Source organism: Oncorhynchus mykiss, chromosome 17 (assembly GCF_057628025.1).
Source record: "Oncorhynchus mykiss isolate SJ-2025 chromosome 17, ASM5762802v1, whole genome shotgun sequence".
Lineage (NCBI taxonomy): Eukaryota > Metazoa > Chordata > Actinopteri > Salmoniformes > Salmonidae > Oncorhynchus > Oncorhynchus mykiss.
In genome coordinates, this window is record NC_143038.1 from 58,369,215 (window position 1) to 58,394,096 (window position 24,882).

A 24,882-nucleotide genomic window follows, 5' to 3' on the forward strand; every position below is an offset into this window, starting at 1 on the left:
GGTCCATACTCTTCTACTTTGAACCTACCAGATATCTAGTAGGGGGAGGAATCACTGGATTGCTTTCTCCTATACAGTTGTTTCAGATCGGGATAGGGGAGCGAGCCATCAAGGGCAGAGGGAAGGGTTTCAAAATGGGAACACTGGGCTTGCCATAGGATTAGCCCCCATGTGCTAAACTGCCCTGGGCTGTGCTGATAAGCATGTTAAGATCAGTAGTTCAGGGAGGTACAAAGAGTGAGAAGAGATCATATTGGAACGTCACCTGACCCTCCAACCCTCCATAAACCCTCCACAGGGTCCAGTTGGTGGCTGGCTGGCTGTTCAGGTTTAACTTGTTGAATGAGGCAGACAGACCGTAATACATCCCGAGGACTGTATTTCCTAACAAAATGGCTTCCCTCCTTCTGCCGACTAAAAACACAACTTTTAGTGCACCAATTTGCTCTTTTTGACTTCATGTCTTTTGTGATCTTCATTCTTCAGAACAGCTAGAGCCAGAACAAGCATATGCCTACTTTCTCTTGGAGCCCCTTGACTCACCTATCTCGGGCAAAACCAACATTGGACATTTTGAGGGGTAAGCAAATTAAAATGACTATAGAATTAACTAAATGGAAAAATTATTTTTGGCCAAAATGCATATGCTAAGATATGCATTTAAAACTCATTTTCAGTTGAAGTTCCTTCCCAGTTGTGGACATTTCCTCAGTTGTCTTGTTAACTTTCTATCCCCCACCCCTTATGTTATGGTAATGGTTTAGTCTCCCTAACTGTCCTCCGGGAATAGTGCAAACATTACTACACTATTATTATCAGAATTAAGTCAGGTGAAGAAAGTAACATGAATAAACACAGAGAAAATGTGGCACAGCTACAGAAGAGAGCCGGTATTTTAAAGATATCTGTGTGATACAGCAATGCTTACTTATGAGAGAGATCTCTTCTAAAAAAAGGATGTTGGTCAAAGAATGTTACTTTAAAAAAATGGTTACTTATTATTAGTGTATATGTAGCAAATCTGTTGAAGTGAGTTTGTGTCATTTGACAGTTCATGACAGAAGCAGCCAGCAGCTGTGTAAACACTGGTTGTAGCCACTACCAGGAGTGAGTGTGTAACTGGATCCTACCCTGTCTGTCTGCACTGGAGCTGAGGTCACATTTCAGCTGCTGTTCTGTGGGTGTCTGATTCTAGCATCAACATCATAATAGTATCAAGGCATCGGGTTGCTATGAATAACAAAGAATTTCCCTTTGGCAATGACATACAGAAGTAGCCTATATCACATTATTTAAAGTAGAATGCACTAAAATATATAAATGAATAGGTATTTGGACAGACAATTTGTTAACTGAGCTGAGTATGGGTTTTTGCCTGACCTGCAGTGGTGGGGCTATACAGTGTCGTGTCTTTGGCTCTGCCGGATTAAGTGATATGACATGCTATTCTATAAAATCCTTTCTCCGTAATTAATATTACCTGATTGAGCTAATCATGTAAATGTAATTAACTAGAGAGTCGGGGCACCACAAAATAATATTTATAGAGCTGTTATCTTCCGAATAAACTCTTAAAGACCTAGTAATATTTTACATCAATAGCAGTCAATATTAATTGTCACCTTAATTCAGTCTCATCTGAAAGTTGTAAATTCTTAGTTATCCTCACGAACCCTGGCTAACAAGTTGAATCAGCAATAAAAAATTGGGTTTAATTATTTATTTACTAAATACCTAACTAATCACACAGAATTAATTATACCTTGATTACAAATTACATCATAAAGGAAAACGTCCCTAGCGGGCGGAACAGATATGACAGCTGGTTACACAAAAGAAAAGGGCTGGGTTTGAGTGAAAGAGCGGGAAGACTGAGGAACAAAGGGCGACGCTGTGCTATCGTAAATACAGTATCTTATGCATTCTAAATTACCGCCCATTTGGAAAAGAAAAATGCAATAAATATTTACTCTGAGCTGCGCTTCGGTAGGTTGGTGGTAGATGGAAGGCCGTGTTGCCAAACCGAGTCCTTTGTCCTTTGAATAATGTCTCTGGTGGTCAATTGGATACGTTGTAGTAACGTCGTTGTGTAGTAGACGGAATACTCTGTCTGTTCCTTCCTAACCTGCGTTTGCAGCTGCTGTTGCTAACTCAACGGCTAGGAGGTATCACTTCTGTCATGAATAAGATTTCAAAGTTCATACCAATCGCAACCAAAGCTCACGCTGATGTTGGCTTCGTTCTGTAGTTATTATCTGAACAATTCTGACATCGGACCGTCGTCCTCACATCCTCGGAACAGGAGGTTACATTTTCGTCAAGGGCTTATATAGTAGAGGGAGAAAAGGGGTGTGTTTCATAGTTTACAACCTATGTCTCTTCACGTGGGCAGGCCACTGAGTCGGGCCTAATTCACTCAAGAAAACTCAATTCTCACATTTTAGAAGCTAAAATCACATTTCATCCCATCATGAATAATTTCATATTCAAACATTTAAATTGAACAACAATTCCATGTGAATCCGATAACTCTGATGTGTAGACTTTACACTGTAGAGTTTATGTCATCTTATCATTGATGAGAATGTCTCAGATGACAACCGAATTGACATCATATTCATTAAGTACCACCGCATATGTTCAATTGGTCGGATTACCAAAATATAGTTCATTTCCCCCCACCTTCTGATGTTCCCAGAAACTCTATGTTAACCAAGGGGTTTTCAAATGTAACATCAGTAGGGTAGAGAGAGGATAAAGGGGTCAGTTATTTTTGACTGTCATAAACCTACCCCCAGGCCAACGTCATGACAACAGCTTGTGAATATTATCATATAATAAGATGTTTGTAAGGATACATGGTGTTGTGAGAGTGAACATGGGAGAGAGAGAGAGGCCTGCCCTACCCTGCAGCCTTGATCTTGTGTCCATCCCCCTGGAATGAAATATTAAACTCCTGGCTGGTTTGCATGCTGCACATGGGCTGCCTGCCTGTGCTCACAGTACAGTTCATGTTTTAATCTGCATGTTTCCCTCCACAGCTCATCTTTATCACCATAACCATTTTCGAACTCCTAGCATGTGCTATCGGGGTCTTCCTTTGTTTTGTCCTATATTTTGCTATCTTCCTGTAGCCAGGTTTTTTCCCGACATATACTCCCAAGTGGGCCAGCAATTTGAGGTTCTTTCTTTCACAGAACTTTTTTTTTTACCTCCCCAATTTCGTGGTATCCAATTGGTAGGTATTGTTTTGTCTCATCGCTGCAACTCCCGTACGTACTCAGTAGAGGCGAAGGTAGAGAGCCGCGCGTCCTCCGAAACACAACCCAACCCAACCAAGCCGCACTGCTTCTTGGTACAATGCCCATTTAACCCGGAAGTCAGCAACACCAATGTGTCGGAGGAAATACTGTACACCTGTCGAACGTGTCAGCGTGCACTGTGCCCGGTGGGACAACGACATCCCTGCCAGCCAAAACCTCCCCAAACCCGGATGACGCTGGGCCAATTGTGCGCCGCCCCATGGGTGTCCCAGTCGCGGCCGCCTGCCACAGAGCCTGGACTCGAACCCAGATTCTTTAGTGGCACAGCTAGCACTGCGATGCAGTGCCTTAGACCACTGCGCCACTCGGGAGGCCGTGCAATTTGAGTTTCAGCCATTTGAGTGACAGCTAGTAAGATGCACACACAGGAGAGCACGAGAGAGCGCAAAAACTTGTTACACGTCTCTGCACATTTGTGATGTGGTAAACAATTTTCGGGGACCACTTTTGGCTCGTGGATGCTACTTTCAGAACTACTGTCTAAAAAGTATACAAAAGTACCAGAGAGTACCATGTCATTTAGAAAACAGAAAGGTGTCATTGTATTTTTTCGCAAACATCCTTTCTGAATTTAAAAGTATTTGTATTATTATGGATCCCCATTAGCTGCTGCCAAGGCAAACTAGTCATCCATCTAGTTTTTCAAAATCTGTATCTGTAATCTGATTACAATATTTTAGCTTGTAACATCAAATCAAATTGTATTTGTCACATGCACCGAATACAACCTTACAGTGAAATGCTTACTTACAAGCCCTTAACCAACAATGCAGTTTAAGAAAATACCTAACAAACAGAACAAAGAAACAAGTAAGAGAGAAGAATAACAAATTATTAAAGAGCAGCAGTAAATAACAATAGCGGGGCTATATACAGGGGGTACCAGGACAGAGTCAAAGTCAATGTGCGGGGTCACCGGTGTCGAGGTAATTGAGGTAATATGTACATGTAGGTAGAGTTATTAAAGTGACTATGGATAGATATAACAGAGAGTAGCAGCAGCGTTCCGGGGGGGGGGGCTGTCGTCATCAACCTGGCCGAGGCTTTAGACTCTGTCAATCACCGTATTCTTATCGGCAGACTCAACAGCCTTGGTTTCTCAAATGACTGCCTCGCCTGGTTCACCAACTACTTCTCAGATAGAGTTCAGTTGTGTCAAATCGGAGGGCCTGTTGTCCCGACCTCTGGCAGTCTCTATGGGGGTGCCACAGTTTCAATTCTTGGGCCAACTCTTTTCTCTGTATATATCAACGATGTCGCTCTTTCTGTGGGTGATTCCCTGATCCACCTCTACGCAGACGACACCATTCCGTATACCTCTGGCCCTTCTTTGGACACTGTGTTAACAAATCTCCAAACAAGCTTCAATGCCATACAACACTCCTTCGTGGCCTCCAAATGCTCTTAAACGCTAGTAAAACTAAATGCATGCTTTTCAACCGATCGCTGCCCGCCCGACTAGCATCACTACTCTGGACGGTTCTGACTTAGAATATGTAGACAACTACAAATACCTAGGTGTCTGGCTAGACTGTAAACTCTCCTTCCAGATTCACATTAAACATCTCCAATCCAAAATTAAATCTTCAATCGGCTTCCTATTTCACAACAAAGCCTCCTTCACTCATGCTGCCAAACATACCCTCGTAAAACTGACTATCCACTGATCCTCGACTTCGGCGATGTCATTTACAAAATAGCCTCCAACACTCTACTCAGCAAATTGGATGCAGTCTATCACAGTGCCATCCGTTTTGTCAGCAAAGCCCCATATACAGTGGGGCAAAAAAGTATTTAGTCAACCACCAATTGTGCAAGTTCTCCCACTTAAAAATATGAGAGAGGCCTGTCATTTTCATCATCGGTACACTTCAACTATGACAGACAAAATGAGGAAAAAAATCCAGAAAATCACATTGTAGGATTTTTTTATGAATTTATTTGCAAATTATGGTGGAAAATAAGTATTTGGTCACCTACAAACAAGCAAGATTTCTGGCTCTCACAGACCTGTAACTTCTTTTTAAGAGGCTGCTCTGTCCTCCACTCGTTACCTGTATTAATGGCACCTGTTTGAACTTGTTATCAGTATTAAAGACACCTATCTACAACCTCAAACACACACTCCAAACTCCACTATGGCCAAGACCAAAGAGCTGTCAAAGGACACCAGAAACAAAATTGTACACCTGCACCAGGCTGGGAAGACTGAATCTGCAATAGGTAAGCAGCTTGGTTTGAAGAAATCAACTGTGGGAGCAATTATTAGGAAATGGAAGACATACAAGACCACTGATAATCTCCCTCGATCTGGGGCTCCACGCAAGATCTCACCCCGTGGGGTCAAAATGATCACAAGAACGGTGAGCAAAAATCCCAGATCCACACGGGGGGACCTAGTGAATGACCTGCAGAGAGCTGGGACCAAATCCTGCAGTGCCAGACGTGTCCCCCTGCTTAAGCCAGTACATGTCCAGGCCTGTCTGAAGTTTGCTAGAGAGCATTTGGATGATCCAGAAGAAGATTGGGAGAATGTCATATGGTCAGATGAAACCAAAATAGAACTTTTTGGTAAAAACTCAACTCGTCGTGTTAGGAGGACAAAGAATGCTGAGTTGCATCCAAAGAACACCATACCTACTGTGAAGCATGGGGGTGGAAACATCATGCTTTGGGGCTGTTTTTCTGCAAAGGGACCAGGACGACTGATCCGTGTAAAGGAAAGAATGAATGGGGCCATGTATTGTGAGATTTTGAGTGAACCTTCTTCCATCAGCAAGGGCATTGAAGATGAAACGTGGCTGGGCCTTTCAGCATGACAATGATCCCAAACACACCGCCCAGGCAACGAAGGAGTGGCTTCGTAAGAAGCATTTCAAGGTCCTGGAGTGGCCTAGCCAGTCTCCAGATCTCAAACCCATAGAAAATCTTTGGGGGAGTTGAAAGTCTGTGTTGCCCAGCAACAGCACCAAAACATCACTGCTCTAGAGGAGATCTGCATGGAGGAATGGGCCAAAATACCAGCAACAGTGTGTGAAAACCTTGTGCAGACTTACAGAAAATGTTTGACCTCTGTCATTGCCAACAAAGGGTATATAACAAAGTATTGAGATAAACTTTTTTATTGACCAAATACTTATTTTCCACCACAATTTGCAAATAAATTCATAAAAAATCCTACCATGTGATTTTCTGGATTGTTTTTCCTAATTTTGTGTCATGATGAAAATTACAGGCCTCTCTCATCTTTTTAAGTGGGAGAACTTGCACAATTGGTGGCTGACTAAATACTTTTTTGCCCCACTGTACCACCCACCAATGCGACCTGTATGCTCTCGTCGGCTGGCCCTCGCTTCATACTCGTCGCCAAACCCACTGGCTTCAGGTCATCTATATGTCTTTGCTAGGTAAAGCTCCGCCTTATCTCAACTCACTGGTCACCATTACAACACCCACGTATCACGTGCTCCAGCAGGTATATCTCACTGGTCATCCCCAAAGCCAACACCTACTTTGGCCGCTTTTCCTTCCAGTTCTCTGCTGCCAATGACTAGAACGAAATGCAAAAATTGCTGAAGTTTGAGACTTACATCTCTCTCACTAACTTTAAACATCAGCTATCTGAGCAGGTTACCGATCACTGCAGCTGTACACAGCCCATCTGTAAATAGCCTATCCAATCTACCTACTCATCCCCATATTGTTTTTATTTATTTTTTTCTCTTTTGCACACCAGTATTTCTACTTGCACATCATCATCTGAACATCTATCACTCCAGTGTTATTTTGCTAAATTGTAATTACTTCGCTACTATGGCCTTTGTTGCCTTACAACCTCACACCATTTGCAAACACTGTATATAGACTTTTTCTATTGTGTTATTGACTGTACATTTGTTTCTTCCATGTGTAACTCTGTGTTGTTGTTTTTGTTGCACTACTTTGCTTTATCTTGACCAGGTCGCAGTTGTAAATGAGAACTTGTTCTCAACTGGCCTGCCTGGTTAAATAAAGGTGAAATAAAACAAATTAAAAAAGCCAAATATTTTCTCCTGAGGGAGAATAGGTTTTGTCGTGCCCTCTTCACGGCTGTCTTGGTGTGCTTGGCGTCCACATCAACCTGCTCCACTACAGCCCTGTCGATGCAAGTGGGGGCGTGCTCTGTCCTCCTTTTCCTGTTGTCCACAATAATTTCCTTTGTCTTGATCACGTTGAGGGAGAGGTTGTTGTCCTTGCACCACACGGTCAGGTCTCTAACCTCCTCCCTATAGGCTGTCTCATCGTTGTCGGTGATCAGTCCTACCACTTTTGTGTCATCAGCAAATTGAATGATAGTGTTGGAGTCGTGTTTGGCCGTGCAGTCATGAGTGAACAGGGAGTACAGAAGGGGGCTGAGCACGCACCCCTGAGGGGCCCCCTTTTTGAGGATCAGCGTGGCTGATGTGTTGTTACCTACCCTTACCACCTGGGGCGGCCTGTCAGGAAGTCCAGGATCCAGTCCAGGGAGGTGTTTAGTCCCAGGGTCCTTAGCTTAGTGATGATCTTTGAGGGCACTATGGTGTTGAACGCTGAACTGCAGTCAACGAATTACATTCACACATAGATGTTCCTTTTGTCCAGGTGTGAAAGGGCAGTGTGGAGTGCAATAGAGAGTGCATCATCTGTGGATCTGTTGGTGCCATATGCAAATTAGAATCGGTCTAGGGTTTCTGGGATAATGGTGTTAATGTGAGCAATGACCAGCCTTTCAAAGCATTTCATGGCTACAGACGTGAGTGCTATGGGTTGGTACTCATTTAGGCAGGTTACCTTAGTCGCTGTGCCCAAGAACACTATGGTGGTCTGCTTGAAACATGTTGGTATTACAGACTCAGACAGGGAGAGGTTGAAAAAAATCAGTGAAGACACTTACAAGTTGGTCAGCGCATACTCGGAGTACACGTCTGGGTAATTCGTCTGGCCCTGCAGCCTTGTGAATGTTGACCTGTTTGAAGGTCACATTGGCTGCGGAGAGCGTGATCACACGGTTGTCCGGAACAGCTGATACTCTCATGCATGTTTCAGTGTTACTTGCCTCGAAGCGAGCATATAAGTTATTTAGCTCATCTGGTAGGCTCGTGTCACTGGGCAGTTCTCGGCTTTGCTTCCCTTTGTTGTCTGTAATAGTTGTCTGTAAAAGCCCTTCCACATTCGATGAGCGTTGGAGCCGGTGTAGTACGATTTGATATTAGTCCTGTATTGACGCATTGCCTGTTTGATGGTTCGTCGGAGGGCATAGCGGGATTTCTTATAAGCTTCCCGGTTAGAGTCCCGCTCCTTGAAAGCGGCAGCTCTACCCTTTAGCTCAGTGTGAATGTTGCCTGTAATCCATGGCTTCTGGTTGGGGTATGTACGTACAGTCATTGTTCGGACAATGTCCTCGATGCACTTATTGATAAAGCCAATGACTGATGTGGTGTACTCCTCAATGCCATTGGAAGAATCCCGGAACATATTCCAGTCTGTGCTAGCAAAGCAGTCCTGTAGTTTAGCATCTGCTTCATCTTATCACTTTTTTTCATAGACCAAGTCACTGGTGCTTCCTGCTTTAATTTTTGCTTGTAAGCAGGAATCAGGAGGATATAATTATGGTCAGATTTGCCAAATGGAGGGCGAGGGAGAGCTTTGTACGCGTCTCTGTGTGTGGAGTAAAGGTTGTCTAGAATGTATTTTCCTGTGGTTGCATATTTAACATGCTGATAGAAATGAGGTAAAAACTGATTTAAGTTTCCCTGCATTAAAGTCCCCGGCCACTAGGAGCGGTGCCTCTGGATGAGCGTTTTCTTGTTTGCTTATGGCGGTATACAGCTCATTGAGCACGGTTTTAGTGCCAGCATCGGTCTGTGGTGGACAGCTACGAAAAATACAGATGAAAACTCTCTAGGTAGATGGTGTGGTCTACAGCTTATCATGAGAAACTCTACATCTGGTGAGCAAAACCTTGAGTCTTAGATATCGTGCACCAGCTGTTGTTCACATATGTGCATAGGCCCCCGCCCCGTGTCTGACGAGAGGCTGCTGTTCTGTCCTGCCGATGGAATGTATAACCCACCAGCTGTATGTTCTTAATGTCGTCGTTCAGTCACGACTTGGTGAAACATCATATATTACAGTTTTTAATGTCCCATGTGCTTTCAGCTTGTCCCATTTATTTTCCAGCGATTGAACATTAGCTAGCAGGACGGAAGGCAAGGGCAGATTAGCCACTCGTCACCTGATCCTTGCAAGGCACCCTGATCTTTTTCCATGAAATCTCTGTTTCCTTCTCCAGCGAATCACGGGGATCTGGGCCTAGTCGGGTGTCTGTAGTAGTATATCCCTCCCGTCCGACTCATTGAAGAACTCTTCGTCCAGCTTGAGGTGAGCAATTGCAGTTCTGATGTCCAGAAACTCTTTTCGGTCATAAGAGACAGTAGCAGCAACATTATGTACAAAACAAGTTACGAACGAGTTACGAAAAATAGCATGGTTGGTTGGAGCCGATAAGACGGCAGCCCTCCCCTCCGGCGCCATCGTTGTATCAATCATGACTGAATACATTTTGTTTTTTGGTAATCAGATTACATGTAATCAGTTACTCCTCAACCCTTCCTATAGCCTTATCATATTGTTACAACTCCTAGGTGTCCATTTCATCTAGTTAATCCCTGTAGTTTCTATGATCTGTCTCTCATCAAATTTGGTCTTACTGAGTGTGGATTTTCCTCTAAAACTCCTTTCTTTCCCGTAGGATTCACTCAGGAATGCGATTTTAGTGCTGAGTTACTGTACCTGTGAACAAATGTGTGTTCTCAGAACACATCTGCCATCCTGATGTGTCAGTAGTTACCTCTGACTCACACCATAGGAGTTGTTTTACCAGACACCCCCGGTCCTCACCCCTCTCATGCCATGTTTCCCTTGATTACTTATGAACTTAACTTGATTATTTATAAACATTCTAAACTGATTGTGGAATGTTGAGATCTAGCTACTCACACTGCTTGCTGTGCTTGGTGTATTGATTGGTTTGTGTTAAGGAAAACAATCCTAGATGCCGTGCCTACCTTATGGCTCCAGGCATCAACTCGCCACTTCCCTCCAAGAGGACACCCAGCTGTCCCTGTTGGTAAACCCAGGTGTCCCTGTTGGTAAACCCAGCTGTTCCTGCTGGCAAAAACCCAGCTGTTCCTGTCTGTCTCTCCATGTTTCCTCTCAATCTCTGTCTTGCTCCTTATCCCCATGTTTTTTTAGACTGTTGAATGGCACATTGTTAAGAATTTAGGTCAATTTTTGGTAAACCACCTCCCTTTGGTCAATAACAATGTCCTCTTCAGTGCAGATTAAGTTATATGAATAAGAATGGAGTGGATGGGCTGGGTCAGACTGTCAGTGTCAATACACAGTGAATCTTTACTGTGACAGTTGTTTGTTTAAGAGGCTCCTCTGTGTCTCTCAATAGGAGGTCACACAGGGGGAACTTCACACTAGTAAACAGCAAACAGGACCGCCTCAATTCCATGACTGGAGCCCATGTGAAATGTGTGAGGTAAACTATATATACAAAAGTCTGTGGACACCTCTTCAAATAGTGGATTAAGCTATTTAAACCACACCCATTGCTGAGAGGTGTATACAATCGAGCACACAGCCATGTAGTCTCCATAGACAAACATTGGCAAATAATGGCCTTACTGAAGAGCTCAGTAACTTTCAACTTAGCACTGTCATAGGACGCCACCTTTCCAACAAGTCAGTTAGTCAAATGTCTGCCCTGCTAGAGCTGCCCCGGTCAACTGTAAGCGCTATTATTGTGAAGTAAAAATGTTTAGGAGCAACAACGGCTGAGCTGCAAGGTGGTAGGCTGACTGCTGAAGCGCGTAGTGCGTAAAAATAATTTGTCCTCGGATACAACACTCACTACCAAGTTCCAAACTGCATCTGGAAGCAACGTCTGCACAATAACTGTTTGTTGGGAGCTTCATGAAATGGGTTTCAATGGCCCAGAAAGTGCACACAAGCCCAAGATCACCATGCGCAATGCCAAGCATCGACTGGAGTGGTGTAAAGCTTGCCGCCATTGGACTCTGGAGCAGTGGAAACACGTTCTCTGGAGTGCCTCCATATGAATGCCCATGATTTTGCAATGAGATGTTTGACGAGGACACTTTTGATCATGTAGTGTATCTCTGTTAACCCCCTACAACATATTTTCCAAAATGATTCATCAGGACCAACTTGTGAGCCACGTTCCTGGGTTTCTGACAAAAAATATTGTTTTTGTTTATTTGGTGAGTTACAAGAAAATCCCAAAGGCTCGCCTCACAACACAAACAAGTTTTGGAGCCACTGTGTGGAGAATGCTGTCATAATATAAAATGTTGGGTCCCTGCTGTCTTCAGTGAATGTGTACAACTGTGTATAAACACAGTATGATCTGTCTTACTTTCAGGGCAAGGTCATTGCTGTTACTTTTGGTTCATTCTTTTTTTTGTATTACAATTGAGACAATTTGACAATTGAGACATTAAACACACACGTGGTTTAGGTTTTTCTCCATCTTTTCTTCTCCATACATTATTTATGCTGTTTCGCTCTCAAAATATGAACGCAACATGTTTCATGTCCCATGTTTCACGAGCTGAAATAAAAGATCCCAGAAAATGTCCATATGCACAAAAAGCTTATTTCTCCCAAATGTTGTGCACAGATTAGTTCACATCCCTGTTAGTGAGCATTTCTCCTTTGCCAAGATAATCCATCCATCTGACAGGTGTGGTATATCAAGAATCTGATTAGACAGCATGATCTTTACACAGGTGCACCTTGTGCTGGGGACAATAAAAGGCCCCTCTAAATGTGCAGTTTTGTCACACAACACAATGCCACAGATGTCTCCAAGTTTTGAGGGAGCGTGCAATTGGCATGCTGACTGCAGGAATGTCAACCAGAGCTGTTGCCAGATAATTGAATGCTATTTTCTCTACCTTAAGCTGCCTCCCACGTCGTCTTAGAGAATTTGGCAGTACGTCCAACCGGACTCACAACCGCAGACCACCACGCCAGCCCAGGATCTCCACATCTGGTTTCTTCACCTGCTGGATCGTTTGAGAACAGCCACCCGGACAGATGCTGAAAGTGTGGGCTTGCACAACCGAATAATGTTTGCACAAACGGTCAGAAACCGTCTCAGGGAAGCTCATCTTCCTGCTCTTTGTCCTCACCAGGGTCTTGACCTGACTGCAGTTTGGTGTCATAACCAACTTCAGTGGGCGAATGCTCTCCTTCGATGGCCACTGACATGCTGGAGAAGTGTGCTCTTCACAGATTAATCCCGGATTCAGCTGAAGCGGGCAAATGGTCGACAGCGTGTGTGGCGTTGTGTGGGCGATCAGTTTGTTGATGTCAACGTTGTGAATAGAGTGCCCCATGGTGGGGTTATGGTATGGGCAGGCATAAGCTACGGAAAATGAACACAATTGCGTTTTATCAATGGGAATTTGAATGCACAGAGATACCGTGACGAGATCCTGAGGCCCATTGTCGTGCCTTTCATCCGCCCTCATCACCTCATGTTTCATCTTGATAATGCACAGCCCCATCTCGCAGGGATCTGTACACAATTCCTGGAAGCTGAGAATATCCCAGTTCCTCCATGGCCTGCATACACACCAAAAATGTCTCCCATTGAGCACGTTTGGGATGCTCTGGATCGACATGTACGACAGCGTGTTCCAGTTCCCCCCCAGTATCCAGCAACTTTGTAAAGCCTTTGAAGAGGAGTGGAACAACATTCCACAGGCAACAATCATCAGTGATCAACTCTATGCGAAGGAGATGTGTCACACTGCATGAGGCAAATGGTGGTCACAACAGATACTGACTGGTTTTCTGATGGTATCTGTGAGGTATCTGTGACCAACAGATGCATATCTGTATTCCCAATCATAATGTCGTGTCTTTGGCTATGCCGGATTAAGTGATATGACATGCTATTCTATAAAATAATTTCTACGTAATTAATATTACCTGATTGAGCTAATCATGTAAATGTAATTAACTAGAGAGTCGGGGCACCACAAAATAATATTTATAGAGCTGTTATCGCCCGAATAAACTCTTAAAGACCTAGTAATATTTTACATCAATAGCAGTCAATATTAATCATCATCTTAATTCAGCCTCATCTGAAAGTTATAAATCATTGGTTATCTGCATGAACCCTGGCTAACAAGTTGAATCAGCAATAAAAAATTGGGTTTAATTATTTATTTACTAAATACCTAACTAATAACACAGAATTACACATACACATAATTAAATCATAACTTGATTACAAATTACGTCATAAAGGAAAACATCCCTAGCGGGCGGAACAGATATGACAGCTTGTTACACAAAAGAAAATGGGCTGGGTTTGAGTGAAAGAGCGGGAAGACTGAGGAACAAAGGGCGAAGTTGTGCTATCGTAAATACAGTATGTTATGCATTCTAAATTTCCGCCCATTTGGATTATCTGAACCATTCTGACATCGGACCGTCGTCCTTGTAATATTTGTGTTGTGGAGAAATGACCAGGCAGGAGACGGGAGTACAGTTAGTTTTCGTTTAGTCAAAACCCCTCGTGCTCTACAGTTCGCGGCATTCCAGTGCGCATGTGCATTTCCTATTAGGTGTAGTGACGTAACACTGCCATAATGCATTACTGCTTAGTAACAGCACAGTAACTAATATAAACAGATGTAGATCCCAGATACTACAGTCCTCACATCCTCGGAACAGGAGGTTACATTGTCTTCAAGGCTTTATATAGGAAGGGAGAGGAGGGCGTGTTTGAAAAGTTTTATAGCCCATGTCCCTTCACAGGAACGGGCCACTGATTGTGCAGAACCTTATGAAAACCCAAATCTCACATTTTAGAAGCTAAAATCACATTTCATCCCATCACGAATAATTTCATATTCAAACATTTAAATTGAACAACAATTGCATGTGAATCCAATAACTCTGATGTGTAGACTTTCCACTGTAGAGTTTGTCATTTTATCATTGATGAGAATGTCTCAGATGACAACCGAACTGACATCATATTCATTAAGTACCACCGCATATGTTCAATTGATCGGATTACCAGAATTATAGTTAATTTCCCCCCACCTTCTGATGTTCCCAGATTCTCTATATTAATCAAGGGTTTTGCAAATGTAACATCAGTAAGGTAGAGAGAGGAAAAAGGGGGGAAGAGGTATTTATGACTGTCATAAACCTACCCCCAGGCCAACGTCATGACAATGTGAAATCCATAGATTAAGGCCTAATGAATTTATTTCAAGTAAAATCTTTTGATGAGTGTTAAATTTATATTTTTGTTAAGTATAGATAGTCAGTCAGACAGGCAGATCGGCTCCTCCTCGTCCCTACGACAGCAGCACAGCCGTGCTTAAGAAAACCTTTGAAAGAACCTGTTAACGTGAAGCCATACAAATTCCAAAAAGCATGCTTTTTCAATAATGTACATACAATGGACATAGACAGGCTAGGTCTGATAGTCTGTCACGTTCTGTGTTAACTGTAGGCCTATTTGTGTCTAGTCACATTACTGAAAATGTAAATGCTCTGTCTCTTTCTGTTACAGGATTTAACATTAGACACTTGAAGAGAGGCATAGTGGCTCCCCTCACTGGTTGTGGCTGGGATCACTTTACTTTTGGGGACCAGTGGAAGACGCACATTTCTTACTGGCTTAACAAAAATAGATGGCTAACCAGACACCTGGAGAACATATGCTTGAAGTTGCAAGGTATTTGAATATTTAAGCCAACCTGTTCTCTATGCAAAATTATTTGTGCCATTTCTATTAGGTAACCACAGTGCACTCTCTCAGTAGGTGAGGTTTTGATTGGCTGAGGTTTGAGAAACAAGGCCTCACGAATCAGACCACATGGAGGTCAAAGGGTGTCTCATCACATCCATGGGTGTGGGGTCTCCAGGTGAGTTTTACACCTTCACAAAGAGATGTTGGTATTTAGTAATCTCGCGTGGACAGACGCATGTAAGATAGGATGGTATCGTGGTGTCTGTCAACAGACTGGGATGTGACGACTAACAAGGAACTTTGTTCCGTTGTACAGATTTCTTTGTCACTGATAATTTGGACAATTTCCGATTTTGCAGGTATTTGCATCTTTCGAATTTCGGAAGGGCATGGGACATTTGGCCCATAGACTTGCACAAAACTTACAGAGAATGTGGGGTGGAGCAACCGCCTTGCTTCGGCTCTTTGTTGTAGTATGTTTTCTAACTATCAGACATGCTTTTGAGTTATGTACCCAGTAGGTCCCTCAGGTCCTCTGGCAATGGCCTTTTAACTATCCCAAAGCCTAGGACCAAGATGCATGGAGATGCAGTCTTTAGTAACTATGCCACCAGCCTCTGGAAAAGCCTGCCAAAGAACCTGAGGGGGGCCGAAACTGTGGACATATTTAAAAAAGATTTTAAAACACACTTTTCTAGCTTTGCTTGTCCTTAGGGTGCTTTTTTAGTATTTCAGTTTTTGTAATTGTTGTTTTTTCTATCCTCTAAACATAATTATGTTTTTATTTTAATTGTTTTGTTTCTGGGGGGGGCCTAGTTATTTAAATAAAATGTTTTACCTTTATTTAACTAGGCAAGTCAGTTAAGAACAAATTATTATTTTATATGACGTCCTAGGAACAGTGGGTTAACTGCCTTGTTCAGGGACAAATTTTTACCTTGTCAGCTCGGGGATTCGATCTTGCTACCAGTCCAACGCTCTAACCTCTAGGCTACCTGCCGGGGGGGGGGGGGGGGGGGGGTTGGTTAAGTGCATTGTGTTACATTTATGTCTGAAATCAGCTATATAAATGAAGCTTGATTGTTAACACATCTGCCCCCAGAACTTAATTGAGCATATGGCACAAGTATGCAATATTTTAGTTCTGGGTTTCTGATATTAGGTACTTAGTAACACCATACATAATTGTATAATTGTTGTCTTAACTGAACATGTTGACATGTTTGTTGGTGTGTAGATCAGGACAGCAATCTGCAAGCTGAGCGCATCTCCGCACTACAGGAGAGAAAGCAAATCCTGGAGGACATCCTCAGCAGCCGAATGAGAGAGCTGAGACAAGTGTGTCTGCTGGAGGCGGTCAGTTCCTCTCTCCTACCTTTTAACTATTGTAGGTCTCAGGTCAGTTCCTCTCCCCTACCTTTTAACTATTGTAGGCCTCAGGTCAGTTCCTCTCCCCTACCTTTTAACTATTGTAGGTCTCAGGTCAGTTCCTCTCCCCTACCTTTTAACTATTGTAGGTCTCAGGTCAGTTCCTCTCTCCTACCTTTTAACTATTGTAGGCCTCAGGTCAGTTCCTCTCCCCTACCTTTTAACTATTGTAGGTCTCAGGTCAGTTCCTCTCTCCTACCTTTTAACTATTGTAGGTCTCAGGTCAGTTCCTCTCCCCTACCTTTTAACTATTGTAGGTCTCAGGTCAGTTCCTCTCCCCTACCTTTTAAACATTTTCGGGCTCAGGTCAGTTCCTCTCCCCTACCTTTTTAAAATATTTTTTATTTTACCCCTTTTTCTCCCCAATTTCGTGGTATCCAATTGTTTAGTAGCTACTATCTTGTCTCATCGCTACAACTCCCGTACGGGCTCAGGAGAGGCGAAGGTTGAAAGTCATGCGTCCTCCGATACACAACCTAACCTAGCCGCACTGCTTCTTAACACAGCGCCATCCAACCCGGAAGCCAGCCGCACCAATGTGTTGGAGGAAACACCGTGCACCTGGCAACCTTGGCTAGCGCGCACTGCGCCCGGCCCGCCACAGGAGTCGCTGGTGCGCAATGAGACAAGGATTTCCCTACCGGCCAAACCCTCCCTAACACTGACGACACTATGCCAATTGTGCGTCGCCCCACAGACCTCCCGGTCGCTGCCGGTTTTGACAGAGCCTGGGCGCGAACCCAGAGTCTCTGGGGGCACACTTAACCACTGCGCCACCCGGGAGGCCCTCTCCCCTACCTTTTAACTATTGTAGGGCTCAAAGCACGTTAGAGGGAATGGCTCCATACACCCAAGCCATGCTATCGAGATGTGTGCTTTATCAGATTAATGGAAAGCAAGAACCAACGTCAGGTTTGTTTTCTGTTTCTGACTCAATACAGACAAGCTCTCAACCCCTGTAAACCTCAACCACCTGAAATTATAAATCAGACTCAATGAGTTTGTCTGCACAGATGAATGAACCATTTTTGGCAACTTTTTTATTTTTTATATAATTTCAAAAAGCAAAGTTTAAAGAGCAACTGCCCTTAAAAAACAACTTCTTGTTTAGAAAACAGCCTAAGTGGCATTGAAATGAGTCAGAAACATTTATTCTACTGTCAAAATTGGCAAAGTGTAAATAGGATAATTTTGGTCAGTCATTCTCGTCAAAAACAGAGTTTTGTGAGACTTGTGGTCGTAATTGCGTCACAATGCTGGCAGCACACAAGTAATCAGCGTTTCGGAGTGCAGCTGTTCATGACCCAATTGTAATACTGTGGTAAATTTGGGTTACCTTTGGAAATCCCTATAGGGCTAGTTAGGGACCATCTGCAAATTACACAATGTACATGGAACAATATGTTAAAATTCCAATGGTTCCAAAATTACTTAAAAATTACTTAAAAATCTCAAACCAATGATAAATTGTAGAAATGGATACAAATATTGAAAGCATTTAATGAGAACTAAAAGGTGAGCAACAAAATAATTGTCTCATTTACAATGTGTAATTTATTGACAGCTCCTAACTAGCCCCGGAGGCTATCCAAAGTCAAACCAACTTTGCCAGTTGTACACAAGCCGGCTAAAGCTAATTGCCGAAATAAATTGTCTAACTCTTCCCACCTGCGAACACACACGAGACACCCACATCAAAACACACACCTAGGCTCCCTAGTGGCGCAGCAGTCTAAGGCACTGCATCTCAGTGCAAGAGGCATCACTGTGGTTCGAATCCAGGCAGCATCACATTCCGCCATGATTGGGAGTCCTATATGGCGGCGCACAATTGGACCAGGTTTGGCCGGGGTAGGCCCTCATTTTAAATAAGAATTTGTTCTTAACTGACTTGCCTAGTTTAAATAAATGTTAAATAAAAAAACTAAACCAACTCACGTTCTAATTCAGTCATGGCCGTGAGCATTTCTTAATAAACCAAATCTAAAACGAGGTAGAATCAGGAAGTGCAGTCACCCTTACAGAGCAGTGTCAGTCAAGAATATGAAGCGAAAGCATATGAATGTTAGACTGATTTCTCCAGAGACAGAGACCAAAATACTTTACCAGGCACCAAATCCAGCTTTTCACTCACAGCTGTTTCACACATTTCCCCTGATTTTTGGTTTAGAATTCAACACAGATGTGTCTCAGCTTCTCTCCAGACTAAGATTATTCATGCATGGAAATGCTCTCTATATACTGTTTAGTGCATTAGATGTGGTGGTTTGATGCACTACCATTCAAATGATACTATTCTTGACCAATGTTCATATGATCACAGTAGCATTAGTTCTAGCTAATTTTAATTTACACTGTTATTCTCCAGCCTGTGTATGATACAAATGTTTATTATGTTTGTTCCTATTGCTGTTTGATATATTTAATAACAGAGTATGAAATTTGACTTGGCATTGGCCGTATGAAAATAGTGGTTAAAAAAGTATGAAAATATCTGCAGGAGCTGACCGGGATGGTCCCACATGCTTTTCCCCTGGAGACAGGAGAGAGAGCTCCTGTTGTACAGCGCAGGGCTGGACTGGCACATTACAACACCAAGGGAGAGGTCAGAGAACATTCAGAGACTATGACACTGGTCACAGAGGACCTATATGTCTGTTAATACAACACATCACTGACTAAGTTATTGCTTTGTGCAGGATGAGTCAGGTCAGCGAAGGCAGATGAAAACACTCTTCAGTGGGGCTCTGTACAGACACTCAGAGTCAGACAGGAATGTCCCCAACAGCAGGAGGACCGTCCACCGGGGATGTCACACAGGTAAGGTAGTGCTGCATACAGCAAGAGTTCCATTAACAGCTACACATAAAGATATTGCACAATGTTACAGTACCATGATATCCACAGAGAAAAGTCTGAACAACCTCTCACCACACATAGGATTTAACTTTTATATGAGGCAGTTTCCTCTCCTTTCCGATGCTGTGATGGCCTGTGTATTTGGTCTCAAATCAAATCAAAGTTTATTTGTCAAGTGCGCCGAATACAACAGGTACCTTACAGTGAAATGCTTACTTACAGGCTCTAACCTATGGTGCCGGGGAAAAAAGGTGTATGTGTGTAGGTAAAGAAATAAAACAACAGTAAAAAGACATTTGACAAAAGAGTAGCAAGCTATATACAGACACCTGTTAGTCAGGCTTATTGGGGTAGTATGTACATGTAGGTATCGTTAAAGTGACTATGCATATATGATGAACAAAGAGTAGCAGAAGCATAAAAAGACGGGTTGGCAGGTGGTGGGACAATGCAGATAGCCCGGTTAGCCAATGTGCGGGAGCACTGGTTGGTCGGGCCATTTAGGAAGTATGTACATGAATGTAAAGTTAAAGTGACTATGCATATAAGATAAACAGAGAGTAGCAGCAGCGTAAAAGAGGGGTTAGGAGGGGGGAGGCACAGAATGCAAATAGTCCGGGTAACCATTTGGTTAGCTGTTCAGGAGTCTTATGGCTTGGGGGAAAAAACTGTTGAGAAGCCTTTTTGTCCTAGACTTGGCACTACGGTACCGCTCGCCATGCGGTAGTAGAGAGAACAGTCTATGACTTGGGTGGCTGGGGTCTTTGACAATTTTTAGGGCCTTCCTCTGACACCGCCTGGTGTAGAGGTCCTGGATGGCAGGCAGCTTTACCCCAGTGATGTACTGGGCCGTACGCACTACCCTCTGAAGTGCCTTGCGGTCGGAGGCCGAGCAATTGCCGTACCAGGCAGTGATGCAACCGATCAGGATGCTTTCGATGTTGCAGCTGTAGAAACTTTTGAGGATCTCAGGACCCATGCCAAATCTTTTTAGTTTCCTGAGGGGGAATAGGCTTTGTCGTGCCCTCTTCACGACTGTCTTGGTGTGTTTGGACCAATCTAGTTTGTTGTTGATGTGGACACCAAGGAATTTGAAGCTCTCAACCTGCTCCACTACAGCCCCGTCGATGAGAATGGGGGCGTGCTCGGTGCTCCTTTTTCTGTAGTCCACAATCATCTCCTTAGTCTTGGTTACGTTGAGGGATAGGTTGTTATTCTGGCACCACCCGAGCATAGAAATGATTTAGCTCGTCTGATAGGCTCGTGTCACTGGGAAGCTCGCGGCTGTGCTTCCCTTTGTAGTCTGTCTGTCTCACAGTCTCTGTACTGTGTAAAACAACACATTTCACTGTACCTATCCAGTATATGTGACAATAAAACATCTTTATTTATGTATTACTGAGGTTGTTGTTGCCTGTGATGACAGGTTGTGTTTGTTTATCTTCCAGAGGACACAGTGATGTCGGAGAGTACTAGCTCCATGTCAGATTCAACGTGCCATGACAATGGTGAGTCAGCCAGAGCTGCAAATGCAATAATAACAACTGAATCTGTTAAAGCTGGTCTGTAAAATCATTGAACAGTTATCTTTGTTTGTTCCACAAATACAGTTGAAGTTTACATACACTTAGATTAGAGTAATTAAAACTCGATTTTCAACCACTCCACAAATTTCTTGTTAAAAAACTATAGTTTTGGCAAGTCGGTTAGGACATCTACTTTGGACATTTATTTCCAAACGCCTGAAGGTACCGCGTTTATCTGTACAAACAATAGTACGCAAGTATAAACACCATGTAGACCATGCAGCCGTCATACCGCTCAGGAAGGAGATGCGTTCTGTCTCCTAGAGATGAACGTACTTTGGTGCGAAAAGTGCAAATCAATCCCAAAACAACAGCAACGGACCTTGTGAAGATGCTGGAGGAAACAGTTACAAAAGTATCTATTTCCACAGTAAAACAAGTCCTATATCGACATAACCTGAAAGGCCGCTTAGCAAGGAAGAAGCCACTGCTCCAAAACTGCCATAAAAAATCCAGACTATGGTTTGCAGCTGCACATGGGGACAAAGAACATACTTTTTGGAGAAATTTCCTCTGGTCTGATGAAACAAAAATATAACTGTTTAGCCATAATGACCATTGTTATGTTTGGAGGGAAAAGGGGGATGCTTGCAAGTCGAAGAACACCATCCCCACCGTGAAGCAGCTTTGCTCCTCCTCACAAAATAGATGGCATCACGAGGGAGGAAAATGATGTGGATATATTGAAGCATCTCAAGACATCAGTCAGGGAGTTAAAGCTTGGTCGCAAATGGGTCTTCCAAATGGACAATGACCCTAAGAATACTTCCAAATTTGTGGCAAAAGGGCTTAAGGAAAACAAAGTCAAGGTATTGGAGTGGCCATCACAAGCCCTAACCTCAGTCCCATGGAAAATATGTGGGCAGAACTGAAAAGCATGTGCGAGCAAGGAGACCTACAAACCTGACTCGGTTACACCAGCTCTGTAAGAAGGAATGGGCCAAAATTCACCCAACTTATTGTGGGAAGCTTGTGGAAGGCTACCAGAAAAAGTTTGACCAAAGTCAAACAATTTAAAGGCAATGCTACCAAATACTAATTGAGTGTATGTAAACTTCTGACCCACTGGGAATGTGAAGAAATAAATAAAAGCTGAAATAAATCATTCTCTCTACTATTATTCTGACATTTCACATTCTTAAAATAAAGTGGTGATCCTAACTGACCTAAAACAGGGAATTTTTACTCTGATTAAATGTCAGGAATTGTGAAAAACTGAGTTTAAATGTACTTGGCTGTGGTGTATGTAAACTTCCGACTTCAGGTGTATATCAGTTGTGCAAAATATTCTCAAAATGTCTAGGCGGAGTTAGTATCATTACATTATTCTGTGATGCCACAGAAGAGAGATTGTATTATTTGGTGCTCTTCACATTCACAGTTTATAAATCAGTTACTGGATGACAGATCGTGAAAATGAGAGCGGCGAAGAATCACATTTCTCATCGTCAAATTCTGAGTTACACAGCTGCTGCCTGATAATGTTAATGAAAGAGAATGACCTGTTTACTGTAATTGTGTGTCAATTGTGAGTTAGTGACTCTAGTTAAGACCAAACCCCATATTCTCCCTCCCTCAGAGGAGTCCTCTCCCAGTGTTGCAGAAGACCACTGCTCCATGTCCCAGCCCCGTCTGGGCAGCCCAGACCACCAGGTCTGTAGGAAACTGTCCCCAGTGGAGATATACTATGAAATGAGAACACGCCGTAACTCTGTGACCAGCTCTATCAGGTAATGTCACTGTGTGTGTGTGTGTGTGTGTGTGTGTGTACAGTCGTGGCCAAAAGTTGAGAATGACACAAATATACATTTTCACAAAGTCTGCTGCCTCAGTTTGTATGATGGCAATTTGCATATACTCCAGAATGTTATGACGAGTGATCAGATAAATTGCAAGTCCCTCTTTGCCATGCAAATGAACTGAATCCCCCAAAAACATTTCCACTGCATTTCAGCCCTGCCACAAAAGGACCAGCTGACATCATGTCAGTGATTCTCTCGTTAACACAGGTGTGAGTGTTGACGAGGACAAGGCTGGAGATCACTCTGTCATGCTGCTTGAGTTCGAATAACAGACTGGAAGCTTCAAAAGGAGAGTGGTGCTTGGAATCATTGTTCTTCCTCTGTCAACCATGGTTACCTGCTTTGCACAAAAAGGGCTTCACAGGCAAGGATATTGCTGCCAGTAAGATTGCACCTAAATCAACCATTTATGTGAAGGCTTCAGGGCGCCCAAGAAAGTCCAGCAAGCGCCCGGACCGTCTCCTAAAGTTGATTCAGCTGCGGGATCGGGGCACCACCAGTACAGCGCTTGTTCAGGAATGGCAGCAGGCAGCTGTGAGTGCATCTGCACGCACAGTGAGGCGAAGACTTGGAGGATGGCCTGGTGTCAAGAAGGGCAGCAAATAAGCCACTTCACTCCAGGAAAAACATCAGGGACAGATTGATATTCTGCAAAAGGTACAGGGATTGAAAGTCATTTTCTCTGATGAATACCCTTTCTGATTGTTTGGGGTATCCGGAAAATGCTTGTCCGGAGAAGACAAGGTGAGCGCTACCATCAGTCCTGTGTCATGCCAACAGTAAAGCATTCTGAGACCATTCATGTGTGGGGTTGCTTCTCAGCCAAGGGTGTGGGCTCACTCATAATTTTGTCTAAGAACACAGCCATGAATAAAGAATGGTACCAACACATCCTCCGAGAGCAACTTCTCCCAACCATCCAGGAACAGTTTGGTGACGAACAATGCCTTTTCCAGCATGATGGAGCACCTTGCCATAAGGCAAAAGTGATAACTAAGTGGCTCGGGGAACAAAACATAGATATTTTGGATCCATGGCCAGGAAACTCCCCAGACCCTAATCCCATTGAGAACTTGTGGTCAATCCTCAAGAGGCGGGTGGACAAACAAAAACCCACTAATTCTGACAAACTCCAAGCATTGATTATGCAAGAATGGGCTGCCATCAGTCAGGATGTGGCCCAGAAGTTAATTGACAGCATACCAGGGCGGATTGCAGAGGTCTTGAAAAAGCTGGGTCAACACTGCAAATATTGACTATTTGCATCAACTTCATGTAATTGTCAATAAAAGCCTTTGACACTTATGAAATTGTCACGATCATTATAAGGAGTGGACCAAGGTGCAGCGTGGTATGTTTCCATCCTTTTATTTGGAAGAGAACTTAAACCACAAAACAATAAAGCGAATAAACTAAACGTGACGCTACATACAGTGCAGAAAGCAACTACACACAAACATAGTCAAGATCCCACAAATCACAATGGGGAAAATGGCTACCTAAATATGATCCCCAATCAGAGACAACGATAAACAGCTGCCTCTGATTGGGAACCATAATCAGGCCAACGTAGGTATATAATTCCCCTAGATAACCCACCCTTAATTACACCCCGACCTAACCAACATAGAGAATAAACAGCTCTCTATGGTCAGAGCGTGACAGAAATGCTTGTAATTATCCTTCAGTATTCCATAGTAACATCTTACAAAAATATCTAAAGACAATGAGGCAGCAGACTTTGTGAAAATTTATATTTGTCTCATTCTCAAAACTTTTGGCCAAGACTTGTCACAGGCCGGCTCATAGCCTGTGGCAAAAATGAGGGGACGCGAACAGGTATAGGCCAATTAAAAAATGTTCTTTATTGTAAACAAAACTATTAACTTTAAACTAAGAAAAATGAATGAGGTGTGGAAGTATCATAATGTAAGGTGTATGTAAAGTGCATGGATGCGTGAATCTGTGTGTGAATGACTGCGTGAAAACTATGCAAAACTACAAAAGAACAAACAAAACAGGTTCATACCTGGAGGAGCGGAGAGAGAGAA

At 43.2% G+C, this 24,882-nt stretch overlaps 1 protein-coding gene across 1 annotated transcript in view; it reads left to right on the forward strand.

The window, feature by feature from the left end:
- The first annotated feature begins 294 nt into the window (after window positions 1-294).
- ccdc120b (coiled-coil domain containing 120b) overlaps window positions 295-24,882 on the forward strand; it is a 28,731-nt gene continuing 4,143 nt past the window's right edge. The window contains exons 1-9 of the mRNA XM_036950667.2: window positions 295-580; window positions 9,634-9,722; window positions 14,977-15,141; window positions 15,226-15,331; window positions 16,394-16,512; window positions 19,085-19,189; window positions 19,284-19,404; window positions 20,892-20,951; window positions 22,609-22,759. Coding sequence (XP_036806562.2) covers window positions 15,283-15,331; window positions 16,394-16,512; window positions 19,085-19,189; window positions 19,284-19,404; window positions 20,892-20,951; window positions 22,609-22,759 — 605 coding nt within the window. The 5' untranslated portion in view covers window positions 295-580; window positions 9,634-9,722; window positions 14,977-15,141; window positions 15,226-15,282. The remainder of the gene's footprint in view (window positions 581-9,633; window positions 9,723-14,976; window positions 15,142-15,225; window positions 15,332-16,393; window positions 16,513-19,084; window positions 19,190-19,283; window positions 19,405-20,891; window positions 20,952-22,608; window positions 22,760-24,882) is intronic.